This window comes from Phasianus colchicus, chromosome 8 (assembly GCF_987193195.1).
Source record: "Phasianus colchicus chromosome 8, bPhaCol1.hap1.1, whole genome shotgun sequence".
In the NCBI taxonomy this organism is placed as follows: Eukaryota; Metazoa; Chordata; class Aves; order Galliformes; family Phasianidae; genus Phasianus; species Phasianus colchicus.
In genome coordinates this window covers 34,658,871-34,672,498 of record NC_143443.1, presented here as the reverse complement: position 1 = coordinate 34,672,498, position 13,628 = coordinate 34,658,871, and the positions used below count along the sequence as shown (strand labels likewise).

Here is a 13,628-nt window from a genome sequence, read left to right as displayed (position 1 = left end):
AGCAGTTTTTTTATTGAAGTAATTCTGAGGTATCAATAATACTACATTAACTAAAGCACTGTAATACCGTAATTTCTTGGTCAGCAAAGACCCTTCTAAAGAGGCGTCTCTGAAAATATGATAAACGCATTAAAAAAAATCAGTATTTCCAGCATCAGTATTAACTTGGAATTTAAGATTCCCATACTGAAAATTCCAGTTTCTGGTGGCTTGCAATTTCAGAGAACCCTTTCTATACCACCTCAGAATTCAATGCTAACATCTCTCCAATCCTTTCTGCAGAGAGGCTACAGGAAACAAAGCTTCACACAACAGAGAAACGGCAACGCTAAAGGAAGGCTACTGCTGCTAACGATGCAACTAAGATGAGCCCCATCCAATACTGTGCCCAAGCTGCGCTCACCTAACTGCTTATTTTAAACATCTCAAGCAACTTGCCGGCCTCTACAGCTCCACCTGCTTTTTGCATATATCACAAAAGAAACATTTGTACTCCTGCCTTGAGGACTTCTCACAATCCAGAAAGCAAATCTGTGAACAAGCAGCTCAACAGCCACCTCCCCCTGGCTGCCCCTCGCCACACACTGCGACGTGGGCTTTACTCAAAAACCATTTCAGCAGTCAGACAGCAGTGAGTGGGAACCCTGGCATGGGGCTGCCCGGGGACACGCTGGCCGCAGGGCCCATTGGCCACCCAGAAGCATCCTCAGGGGGATGCCTGTGCCTTGCGTTTGTCACGCCCCTCTCATTCTCTTATCCTTGCTTTAATGGACATTAAATATAGAACAGAACAGAACCAGGGATGAGAACAAAATACATGCACAACAGGCCTGGACTGCTGCAGTCATTCTGCTGTAAAATGTAAAAACAAGAAAGGGCATACGAGCTGCATCCCTCAGGACGCATCCCGCTTTTTTAATATAGTGGTGCCACCACACATTCCACTTCGGATGTTGCATTATATTTATATGTCACTCAAATATTTACCATTTTTCTGAATTCTGCTGGGTGCTCTGAGAGCTCGTTATAAGCCAAGTTGCTGCAGTTGTGTGCCTTGGCTGTCGAGCAGCTGTGGCTGAGCCACATCAATCTGCTAACTTCTCTTTCTGGAGCTTCTCGTGTGACAAAAGCCACTCTTTCATAAGGTTTCCTCCTCCGTAGTTGCCAATCTGCCCGCTGCTGCAAATCACCCTGTGGCACGGTATGATAATCGGGATCTGCAAAACACACAGAAACAAGAAAGGAAGCAAAGGGTGAAGCAGAGGGGAGTGGAAGCAGAAGACCGGTGTGAAGAAGGGCTACAAGCAATAAATCAACTACTAAAGCAGAATTTAACTTCCACTGTGCTAGTAGTGGCATGGATTTAAATCCAGGTTAAAAACTGTGCTGGAGACTCCTGTCCACCTGTAAGGAGGATGCAGGAGTGTTGCACCAAGAGCTCTTTTCTTTCTGAGCCTGTACCCCTTCAGGATATAGACTATCCTGCAATGCCGATGGGCTCTGATAACCACCCAGCTGTTAGGAGAAAGCATTCAGAGAAATGCTATTACATAAAAATGATGCAATGTCTTAAAATAGGTAAAACCCATGCATAAAACTCCCTGTGTAAAATCTTCTATGGTAGAAGTGCATGCTCAGGCCCCAGAACTGCACTGCATTGGCCTGCAACTAATGATATGAAGTTAATGGGATGAATTATGGTTGTGTTGCCCATGCTCTCAAGTGCACAGGCAGTCACTTCCCACCCAGCAGGGACACTGCGTGACACTACACACACTGAGAGCAGAACCATCCCCAGCTCCCAGCTCTGGGGACACTGAGCAGCCAAGGCATGGAGCCATACTCCCTGGGGAGGGCAGTGCTGAGCATGCTGATGTGCAATGCCCTTCCCCTTGGAGCTCTGCTCCTGCCAGGCGATGCCTCTGCACAGGCAGCATTTAGGTTGGATGGGATGTTTCAAGGGATAAAAGGAAAGAGCATCATTTAAGACCATGCAGCACATGTGGGCATCTGTGCATTTGCAGCGAGCTCATTTTCACAGAACGAGACATCTACAGCCAGTGCCACCTCAAAACATACACATGGAGGTACAGGGCAATTATTAATAATCACGTCAGGGTTACAAGAAGCTGCTTTCCTGCAAAAGAAGCCACTGAAAACACGAGAGCAGCACTTCCATGAATGAGCTCCACGAGTCTCAGCTCCTGCAGCCAATTCCTCTTCCCTCTAAAGCACCTCAACGTGCTCTGCTGAAAAATTCCATATAAGAACAAGGCATTATTTATTATTTAACAGCAAGTCAATCCAAAATGGGTTTTGAATTTTTAAAACCTACAACAGGAGAGATTTAATTCACACCTAGCCAATTTAAGAACTTCGTCTCATGCTTCCTCCTTTGTATCATTTATAGCCAAATGCCAGGGATTCTGAAAAATCAATGCAAGAAGTTACATAATGGACTGCTAATACAGAGAAGTACATAAACACACCTTTTTTTTTTTTTTTAATCGCAGGTGATTATCATAGTTGAAATACACATCATAAAAAATGCAATACATCATCTTTAATCACGCAGTGTGTGTTCTGGTAACTACAGAGTAATTCAATTGCAATGACAGAACTGTGAGAAGGATAACTTACTAAAAGTGTGGATATTTTAAGTGAAAATACATCCATTTATCCATACATACATATGCACAAACTCTAGACACACTTGTCTTTCTCCCATCTCGTATTTATTTCAGTAAAGCTCCAGCTGTGCCTGCATTGGAGCTAAAGACTCAGACCCCTGGACAGCTACAGGCCAGACCTTGAGCAACTATTTTAGGGCAGTTCTTTTGTTAGAGATTAGTAATTTAGACGGCTGAAGTTTTAAATCTCAATCTGAGCCCAAAAGCCATTGCATTAAAATGAAATACACATAGGTGCTCATTGTTAATCCAGGTTTAATAACAAATGCTTCTAATAGCTGCTTTATTTGGAGTTCGTGGTGCCACGAGTGAGTCAGGCATCCATGACAACTCCAGCGAGTCCCAGTAAAACCTCTCCTCTAGACCCCACCACCACACTCATGGTTTACGACTTCTTTAAACGTGCTGTTTTTGCAAGTGTTTTCTAATTCTTTCTGTTTGGAGTTTCCTCAGGTGTTACAAGCCACTTGCAGCAGTTAGCACAGGCAGATTTTCTTGCATGACAAAACAATCCTGAGCCATAAAAATAAACTGTAAGAACTCTCCAAGGTTAGATTGCAATTATTTAAAAACATAAAGAATGTATCAGGGTGTTTTGATGGTAAAGACACAAATCTCGGTGTGGACAGTGGCCAAAAGCTCTTTCTGAGCCTGCTCCCTGTGACTGCTCAGACAGCAAAAAGCCAGCAGTCTGTTTGCTGGGAATTTGGTCAGAGAAATAAGCCGACACATTTCTAGAAGCTGTTAAATTGTGTTAGGGAACGGAAGGTTAAAAAAAAAAAGAAAGTACTGTATTGTGCAGAGGAGCAATGCCATCTGCAGCCAGGTTGTCAGTGCACACTGTGGGTTCTCAGGTTTCCCATGATGGCTGCAGGGCAGGTCCCAAAATCAGGGATGTGTGGCTGAGCTGCTCAGCATCACATCAAACACAGAAATCTGGCTTGGGTGGTTTGGAAAGAAATGGGGAATCTCAGATTTCTGCTGGGTTGCTTTCCTGTTGCGGAGTGCATGTATGTTGGTGAATCAACTTTGTATCCCACAGGAAAGGCAATTAATGCATTCTTAGAAAGCACCAACTCTTCTTGCAGAGAATCATAGAACCATAGAATGGCCTGGGTTGAAAAGGACCACAGTGATCATCCATTCCAACCCCCTGCTGTGTGCAGGTCACCAACCAGCAGCCCAGGCTGCCCAGAGCCACATCCAGCCTGGCCTTGAATGCCTGCAGGGATTCTTGGGCAACCTGTTCCAGTGCCTCACCACCCTGTGAGAAAAACTTCCTCCTAATATCCAACCTAAACCTCCCCTGGCTCAATTTAAAACCACTCCCCCTTGTCCTATCACTATCCACCCTCATAAACAGGTGTAACCTCCCTTGTTTATAAACTCCTTTCAAATATCGAAAGGCCACAATGAGGTCTCCCTGGAGCTTTCTCTTCTCCAAGCTAAACAAGCCCATTTGCCATGCTATGGGAGAGAATAAGCAGAGGAATTGATGAACCTCCTTTCTAGAGCAGGTGTTGAACTGGTAGAGCTGTAGAAACACCGCTTTAATGGCTGTAGATGGAAAACACAGCCACCAGGATGAAGGGTATGAAACAGACAGAGCATCTTCCATGCTCAAAATAAAGAATTTCATACCAAGTTTGTCCTAACACATGCAAGCACACGCCTCATCCTCCGTAGCGCTGGACACACACACACACAAATGTGCTACAAAGGCCGTATGGTCTCTGTAATTTAAAAATATTGAACATTGCTTCAGTTTGGCTTAATTGTGATGACAACTTTCAGACTACTAAAATAATTAAACCTGCTAAAATTTATTAGGGCCCTAAGGACATTTTAGAGGGAGAACTACCCTAGTCTGGAGCTTTAATGCCTCGGCTACATTTAATGTAATTTTTATCAATAACCAAGCAGCTCATAATATTATAGCTCCACTGAAATCTTCACGCTGTGAAATCTAATTCATCTAATACACGAATCCATCACTTACACAGACCCTATCTCAAACGCTATAAAACTTCCAAACCCACAGATTTGTTTCCAACAAAAATAACATGAAGGGGCCCTTCAATCAATAGCAGAATCCCTCTGATTCGGGCACCAGCTGAATATTTTCTCCAACTTTGCTTTTGTTCTTCTGGGTAGAGGCCCACAAGGGAAAGAGCTTGTTTTCACTCGCAGCCTCATCAATACCTAAATCCTGGTGAACAAGTGACACTGAGAAGCTGTAATCAATAGCTCCCTGTGCGTTTTTTCTTCTGGTCAAATGGTTCAGCACTACTGACAGCCCTGACACTCAGAACATGATGCTAAATCTTTATCAACAGCCATCTGGGTGACTGGCAGAACAAGACTCGGGTGGTCATTAACGCTCATGGCAATCTGTGAATAAACTAACTCCTCAATAATGCGTTTGTTTAGAAAAAGGTGGGGAAAAAAACTCCCTGCACAAGGTATCGATTGCCTTTGAACTGCATTTAGCAAATTCCATCTGAGGATGAAGCAGCGCAGCGCTCCGCCGCGGTGCTCCGCTTGTTAGGAGTTTTCAATTTGACGCCATGGAAAACCGACCGTCCTATTATACTGCCTGATGGACTGGAGACTTGCAGAAAGCTGCCAAACTGTCAAAAATAGATCAGCCGGGCCATAATGGAAACAGCTGAAATATCAAGTTATAACATACAACAAGAATCACACTTAGCAAAAAATAATCTTTCAGTTTGCTCGTGTCCTATCGCTTTTGCTCCCCCTACTCCCTCACAGAAACAAATACCGTAATGCGAACCAGCATGGGTCCATCTTTATTGCTAGCCACCTAAGGAATTAATGCACAAGTGGTTTTATGTGTTCGCAACATTTCAAATCCATACTTCACAGTCTTCTCATAAATGCACAATTACTCCTTTCACTCTCAAACGTTTAAACTATTTTGGCTGAATAATATCCCTGACTTTCCACAGCTCGATCTCAGCATCATGGCAGACGCTTAGCTCGGCTTTAACCTAAACAATAACACCACTGGATCGAATATAAAAAACGTATGTAGCTATTGCTGCTGTTAACAGACCGCTGAAGACGTCTTATTTAAGCCACAGAACAGTCATTTAGGATGGCCTTGGACTAATCAGCCCAACATTCGCCATTTCCCATGAGTCTCTGTGATTTCTTTTTGATCCTCCTATACTAGTCTAATGAGATTTTTAATTGAACTTTATGGGTTCCCTTTGAGGACCACAGACCTTGCAGTCAATCTGAACCGCAGTAAAGTATTTGAAGTTTTTCTTGCAAAAGGTGAGCCATCCCCATCATGTCCTTGGCATAAATTGAGGCAAGAATGTCGCATCTTTCAACTGCTGCTGGCACCTCTTCCACCTTCTCATAAATTTGAAGGTCATTGTATGAATTATGGGAAGCAACCCCACTACAAAGGAAAACCTGTAGAATGCACACTACCAAAATTAAACACCAACCCATGATTTGTAGAAGGGAGAAATGTTGTGGTACTTCCTGGAAAAACACTAAGATACACAATTTCATCACAATATTTCACTAACAGCACAATGTCTGCATTCAGCTCCACTTTATTTCAAGCCCTCGTTTTTACCTATATTGCTGTCCTCATTAAATCATGATTATAATACAGTTACCAAACTACAACTTAGTCCTTTAATCAAGGAAGCATCTCAAGGTGCAAACAACTCAACTCAATTTTGCACAGCCTCTACAGCAATCATTAATAACAGCATTCACTAAAGCTTCAGTTTCTCTCCTGTGAACAAAACTCACTAATCTGTTGCATAACAGAACATCGCATTTCTGCTACAGTTTGAAGCAAACGCTACTCAAACCCAGAATTTATATCTGGAAGCTCACGTTACAGGTGGAGCAGTTGCTACCACCACAGTTCTTTGAATTCTTTGCTGCTGTTTTAATGACGCTGTGGTTCGCATGACGTGTTCAGTTTAATGATCTGTTGAGGTAGATTTAAAGCCCAATATCTCATCTGATCAACAAACTGCAAGTGTGTTTATACATGAAAATGTTCACACGTATTCCAAAATTCGATACATGCAGCACACTGCCATATAAACAAGCACAACGTCTAATGGATTTAAGCTTCTAAGCTCCATAAAAAAGTATACAGTGATATTTTAGGTGTATATCAGCTTTTCATACGAAGCAGTTCATATGAGCAGCATAAAGATGCGTTCCGTCAATACACGGTATTGCACTTGACAATACAAACTATTTTAATATGATGGAATGCTTTCCAATATAATCTGCTGTACATTAAGAGAAGGTAATACAATGCAAACCTGCAGGAAACAGTTCTCAAAGAATAACAATACAGTGTTGTGCAAAAGGATACGTAATTGCTATTGCCTAGAAATGTACCCTGCTTTGCCCTCAGGCTGCAGTGGAGCAGTAGCATCCAAAGCAGCGGTAACAGCAGGTTGTGGTGTGAAAATCCCTGCTTTTTCCCCCGTGAGGAAGGATGAAAATAGTTCTGAAAATAGACAGCAAAGCTCCTGCAATTTGTTCTTAAATGGGATCCTACCTTATTTTTGTTATTTCCCATCCCTTACTATGGCTAGAATGGTTTCTGTCCCCAGAACATTTTTAATTGTAGTATAGATACTAATGTATAGCTTCAGGGAAAAAAGAGCTCTATTAATATAATACTACTCCAATATTTCATAATAGAAAGCAAGCTGATGATACCATAATGACATCCTTGCCTGTTCCAAAACACATTTTTATTACTAGACATCTCCTGTAGTTAATCTGTAATTTCATGCATGTTCCACGTGCGGTCACAAATACACTCTCTATGTACTTCACTGGGAGCCCCTTTTCACCATGTATTTTCCATATAAATCTTACGTGATCCTTCAGACCTATGAGTCATGACATGCAGCCTGACTATGCATAACATGCAGATTGATTTTATGAATGAAACAAAATACAAAGACAGTAAGTGGAGGCAACGTGAAAAGCCTCCACCTGTATTATTTTTTCTGAAAACAGGTTCCTGAATCTGCTTTGAAACTACATGTTGCAGCCTTCTATGGATCTCATTAAAGAAAAAAACTGGGAGAACTGAATGGAGAAACAACACAGAAGGTCAAAGATTATGGCAGGTGTAATGCTGGAGAAGAGAGGCATTTGGGTGTGGAAAGATACATGTTGCTAAGGGCAAGTGCTAATGAGGGAAAATACGGTGAAGAATGGCCAAAAAAGACCATAATGCCATTAACAGAAATTTAAGTAGTTTTTTTGTTTTTTTTTTTTCCCTACTTTTTTTAAAGGCAAGGAACGAGGGAATGTGTGAAGCCAGGCAAAGGGCCCTCTCCTCCCTCACTCTCCCTCTCCTTTGCACAGTGACAAAGCAGTACTGCAGGATGAGGAACTAAGTTCCCTCCTCCTGCAGTGCACTGATATTCTCACTGCAGCCCAGACACTCCCTAATTCAGGACTGAGCTTCCTCCAAGGGGATCCAAACACGGCCCAACCAGTGGGCCCACACGTAGCAGCAGTGATTCTCACCAGTTTCATTCAGAGTGATCAGTGTGTTTCTGGTGCATAAGTAACATCTGAAAATCCAGACCCTGACAATCAAAAGGGAAAGATAATTACTGGGAAAATGGATGAAGAGACTGAGTACTGTAACACATGGTTTCTCCTAAATTAACAGGACTAACCTAGAGTTACTCTCAGTTCAGGTGACCCACCTTTATCTATCCAATGGAGAAATGTCATTTACATTTTATCTCCAGTGCACAGGAAAAGACTATGTTAAAAATCCAGTGTGTATTATTGACATGAACTAAAATCCCTCTTCTTCCACACTTTCAGAAGTCCATCTCTAACAGCAACCCATCCCAGCCAGCAACGCTTCCACAGCTCCTCATGTCCTGACAAAGGATGTTGGTGCTGAGTGATAAAAGATTTCCCTCCCCGAATATGTAAGAAAGTTTGAGAGCAACAAAATATGTATAGGCTGATGAATTGTAAGAAGTGCAGTGTTCCTTTTCCAAACCTAACACCATAAATGGTAGGGCATAAATCACATTAAACTGGGTTGTGCATTATTGCTGATTAAAAACACTTACTGACCTTATTACTCATGGTAGACCAGTTTTCATAGCAGATAAATTTAATCTAATGACATTTAGCCCAGAAAGCTCTCTAAATCCACCATCTTCCATCAACTTTATTTGAGAGTTGACACGAACTTACAGGATTGCTCCTCATTGCTCCTCCCACCGCTCTTGCTGCTCGGCTGTTGCCTGCTCGCTCTGCTAATTGCTGGTAAGAAATGGCCTCTCCAAACTTCACTTCCCTCAGCAGGGTCCACAACACCTCTTTGGTGAACGAATCTGCAAATAAAGAGAGGACTGTTGATATGTATGCATGGCTGGATAAACAAGGAGACGAAATACTCCAAGCACCCAGTGCGAAGCACAGCCTCCATGGGAACTCTCTAATTTAAATTTAAACAGCCCTGAGACACCGTCCTGTTATTGTGTCCCATATTACTATATTTAAATACATGATTATTAGAAAGAGCGCTTCAAGTAACCGATCACTATAAAAAAGGATTTAAAGCTTTGATTTTCCTATATTTTTAATTTGCTTCAAGTACAATTATCCTGTTAACACATACAATGCGGTTTTTCCATTAAATTGGCAGAGCATAAATTAGCATAGAGTCAAATTAAAAAGGGAAGAAATAACCGGCTCTACCTATTTCACAAAGCCCTCGCATCTCCAGCTAATTTCCAACTTCAGCTGGGACACATGGCAGCAGAAGCCCTAGAGCCAGTGGACCCATATTATCCTGGCTGACTGCATTTTATAGCTGAGCCCCCCAAGCTACTGCTCAGCATTCCAGACATTATGAAACGTAAGGACTGGCTGCGACCTTGAATGTATGGCACATCCTTAATGACACGGGGCTCTGAAAAAAAAATAATGTATCTTCCATTATTTTAATCTTAATTCACCAGCAAATTGCTTCTAAGCATTCCAATTGCTGAAATAATGAATAAGCATATGCATGAGCTTCGTTCTGCAGTTCAGGGTTTTACCTTCCTAGCCCAGGACTGGTTGACAAAAGGACAACCAATAGCTGCTCTTAGTAGGTTTGACACCGATTGCTCTTCCAAGGCATCAAAAGAAACTCTGCAGATCTAACTAGTGAATAACTCAGAGGAGTGAGCTGGCAAAGAAGAAAAAAAAAAAAAGAAAGAGGCCCTCTGATCTGTTGTAAGACTCACTCCACTCATTTGGCAGAGAAACAAACTGATTTGCAACATTTCCCTTCTTTAGTTGTCAGAAAAGACACTGATTACGTTACATAGCGAAATGTGATTTTGTTCTTAAAGGAAACCCATACACCGTTATGGATGTGTTAAATAATAAAAATCACTTCTTAACTCAACGGAATGATAATCACTTCATTGAAAAAATCTGTTTAGTCTTTATTATAACATTAAGCAAATTAAACATCAGCATAATCCAGGTGATACGAGAAAAGGGTCATCAAAGAAATTAACTTTGTTGTTCATTAATTTACATGGATTAGTAGAGGGCAAAGAGATAGCAAATCTGCTCCAGTTTTTTATGATATAATTTCAAACTGTACACCATTTGTGGCAGTAGGGTGACTTTGGGGTTAATCAGACTGATTTGTCCTTTTAATTGCTTTCTATTCAAAGAAAATTCATTAGATAATGTTCTCTTCAAAATTCATGAATCAATTTAACTGAAGAAACCACATTAACAGCTTTGGGTTCATTAGCACAAGCAGTTGTGTTACTAGCTGATTGCTAGGAGGGTTTCCTTAGGCAAACAGATTTTGTTTACCGTCACTTCTTCAGATAGGTTTCTTTCAGACCAAGTCATAGCTTCTTACTTTTGTTACCTCTTTCCTCAAGCCAGAGAGATCCGTGCTGACCTGAGCACTTGGGGGCTCGGGGAATCCCTGCCTGGTGCCCTTCCCGAGGCACACAACATGCAGGGAGTGCACACTGCTGCTGTGCCCTGCTCCCCTGGTGGAGCTGGTGGTAGCGAGGCACCCACAGCATCCCACTCTTGTGCCATGAACCCAATGGCAGGATCACACACAATCATTCAGATTGGAAAAGCCCTCTGAGACCCACAGCCCACCCTCTCAGTGCCACAACCCTGAGGCTCTGGACACCTCCATGGATGGGGACTGCCCACCCCTGGGCAGCTGTGCCAGCGCCTGGCCGCTCTCTGGGGAACAAGTTGTTCCTCATACTCAACCTGATTCTCCCCCAGTGCAATGTGAGGCCATCATTCTCATCCTATTGCTGTTACCCGAGAGCAGAGGCCAACCCTCCACTCAGGGCACTGTAAAGAGCTTTAAGGTCTCCCCAGGGCCCCTTTTTCTCCAGACTGTACAACCCCAGCTCCCTCTGCTGCTCCCCATGAGACCTGTGCTCCAGATCCCACAGTTTTGTTGCCTCCTCAGGATGAAGCAGAACTGGGAGCACGGCAGCTGGATCCCAGCAGGCCATGGCCAACCTGATAAGCATCCTGCAGCCCACTACAATGAGGCATCATGGAACCAGCCTGCCTCAACACGCAGGACAGATTATCTTCCAGAGGCAGCACATCTGTCATGAGAGAATACGTACCCTATCCATACTGACATAAAACACCAGAAGTTATAGTTCAAAATAATGAAATATTTAGCAATCATGCACATCATTTTACAAACGTATCTGAAAACTCAATTTCATCCTGTAGGGAGCAAATGCATTAATTAGTTTAAGCGGCTCTAACAGACACTGCCAAATACTGTTATTAAACTGTCTGCAAGTGTTAGTGCCTGTAAGCACAACCTTCCCAAATTAGATGGCTGAACTTTCACCAATTTCCAACGTGTGCCAACATTTTATGCTGCTAAGTATCATTATAAAATGCTGTAAAATCCGCACATAAAAATTAACGCCCATGTTTGCTCTATGGAAACACTCAGTGCAGTATGAATTTCATCTGGCTGCTAACTGGGGAGGCAATGTAGGCAGAACAGAGGCTGAGCTGCATCCACGGGACCATCACTCCATGTCCCCAGGCCCTTCACTGCCCTTCTCCAACATAAGGAGTTACGTTTCACACTGAGATCTCACCACTGCTGGACACTGCTGTTCAGTGAAGTATCAGCAGTGTGTTGGATCCGGTATCAGGATGAACGCCTCCCAAACTTCCATGGAATCAGGAGCTGCCAAAGAGGCAGGGGGACACATTTGTCAATTCTGTCAGTGCACTGTAAGTTGACCAAAATAATGCATCATCAAGCCAAGCTGCCCTGAAATTAGCACTTAAAGGTCAGTTATCAGTCTCTAAAATGGGGAGATATAGGTCAGATGCAATGAGGAAATTCTTCATGCATGGGCAGCGTGGCCCTGGCACTGCTGCCCAAAGCTGTGGGTGCCCACTGCAAGAGATGCCCAAGACCATGGCTGGGCCCTGGGAGCCTCAGCAGGTGGGGGCACTCAGCCTATGGCAGGAAGGAGCTGGAAAAGTTCCAATCCAACCAATCTGTGGTTCTATGGTCCTATGAAAGGAGGGACTTACACTGGATCTGCTGCTAATGCCCAGCTGCTTCTGGTTGCTCATGGCAGCCTTAGGCCTTAATTCTCCCTAATAAACTCACTCCATCCGCATGGATAAGAGAGTGAAAATCAAATTTGCTTTAACCCTGGTGCATCATAACTTCTTCCCCACTTAATTGGAGGTGGCAATTAGCACAGAGCAATGTGGCACAGCAGCACTCAGGCAGTGGTTGGTAATGGGAGCAGACAGCTGGGTGCTGTGGGCAGCGGAGACAGAGCCAATGGTGACAAGGGTTGGCCATGGGTCTGCCTCTCTTACTGCAGACCTGGAGGTGAGAAAGGCTCAGAAGATGCACCTTCTGATTTCACCTCGATTTTAACAACTAAAGGTCATTTCCCCCCTTCTCAATAATCTTTGCTACTGCTTTTCTTTTATCGTTTTCTTCTTTTCTTTTTCCTTTTTTTTTTTTTTTTTCTTTTTTAAATGCAAAGAAACAAACAGCACTCAGCCCTTCTCACCACCTATTCCTGTGGATAGGAAATGCAACTGCCTTGGATAATTTTTGTTTTTATCCTTATCTGCTTTCACCATAATTACTACAGTTAAAACTGTTGCAGGATCACTACATGGTTGCTGTTCAAATACTGCTGGAAGTGTAGTTTAGACAGTGTGGTGACAGCCTGTAAAAATTGTCCATATGTACCATTACAACAGAAAAAAATAGATGAGATTGCTTAAGACCAGACTTGTGGCAAACTTTTTGGCAAAGAGGAGATTCTGAACTTCTACTGTTGCCATCTTCATGAGTGATATTAATGTATTACAGAGACAAAATGCACCCTCCTGTGAATGTTAAATTCTATGGCTGCTGAAATAGCAGAAACAAAGCTGAGATCCTGGCCACTTTCCATGACTGATTTTTATGAACGAAGATGTAAAGATAACCAAATTACTTTAGAGTACACATTTCTGAATTAAACAAGCAACTATGAAGTGTACAGTTAAAAGTATTGTTACAAAAGTGGAAAAGTTTTAACAACAAAACTTACTTAACATGAATAGGTAAATAAGGGTGAGATGTGAGCAATATTCACCTGGGCTCTACCCACCAACAGGGACTTATAATTACTTGGGTTGCCTTTCTAGCCCCTATTTGCTGAATTAAATCATTGATTGATACACATCAGGCAGCCCACACGAAAAGCATGGGATGCAGCAGAGCCCCTGATGACACGATGTAGGTGCTGTCCCACAGCTGCCCACAGGTTGCAGTGCTCTGCCTTCTGAGCAAGCATGGGAAGTGCCAAAATGCTGGGAAGAAGAGTGCTTTCACAATGCATT

At 42.8% G+C, this 13,628-nt stretch overlaps 1 protein-coding gene across 1 annotated transcript in view; it reads right to left on the bottom strand.

The window, feature by feature from the left end:
- The window catches only part of MGMT (O-6-methylguanine-DNA methyltransferase), a 144,683-nt gene continuing 131,055 nt past the window's right edge, over positions 1-13,628 (bottom strand). The window contains exons 5-8 of the mRNA XM_090144600.1: positions 8,940-9,079; positions 2,174-2,249; positions 988-1,217; positions 1-852 (exon numbers count right to left, since the gene is read on the bottom strand). Coding sequence (XP_090000726.1) covers positions 775-852; positions 988-1,217; positions 2,174-2,249; positions 8,940-9,079 — 524 coding nt within the window. The 3' untranslated portion in view covers positions 1-774. The remainder of the gene's footprint in view (positions 853-987; positions 1,218-2,173; positions 2,250-8,939; positions 9,080-13,628) is intronic.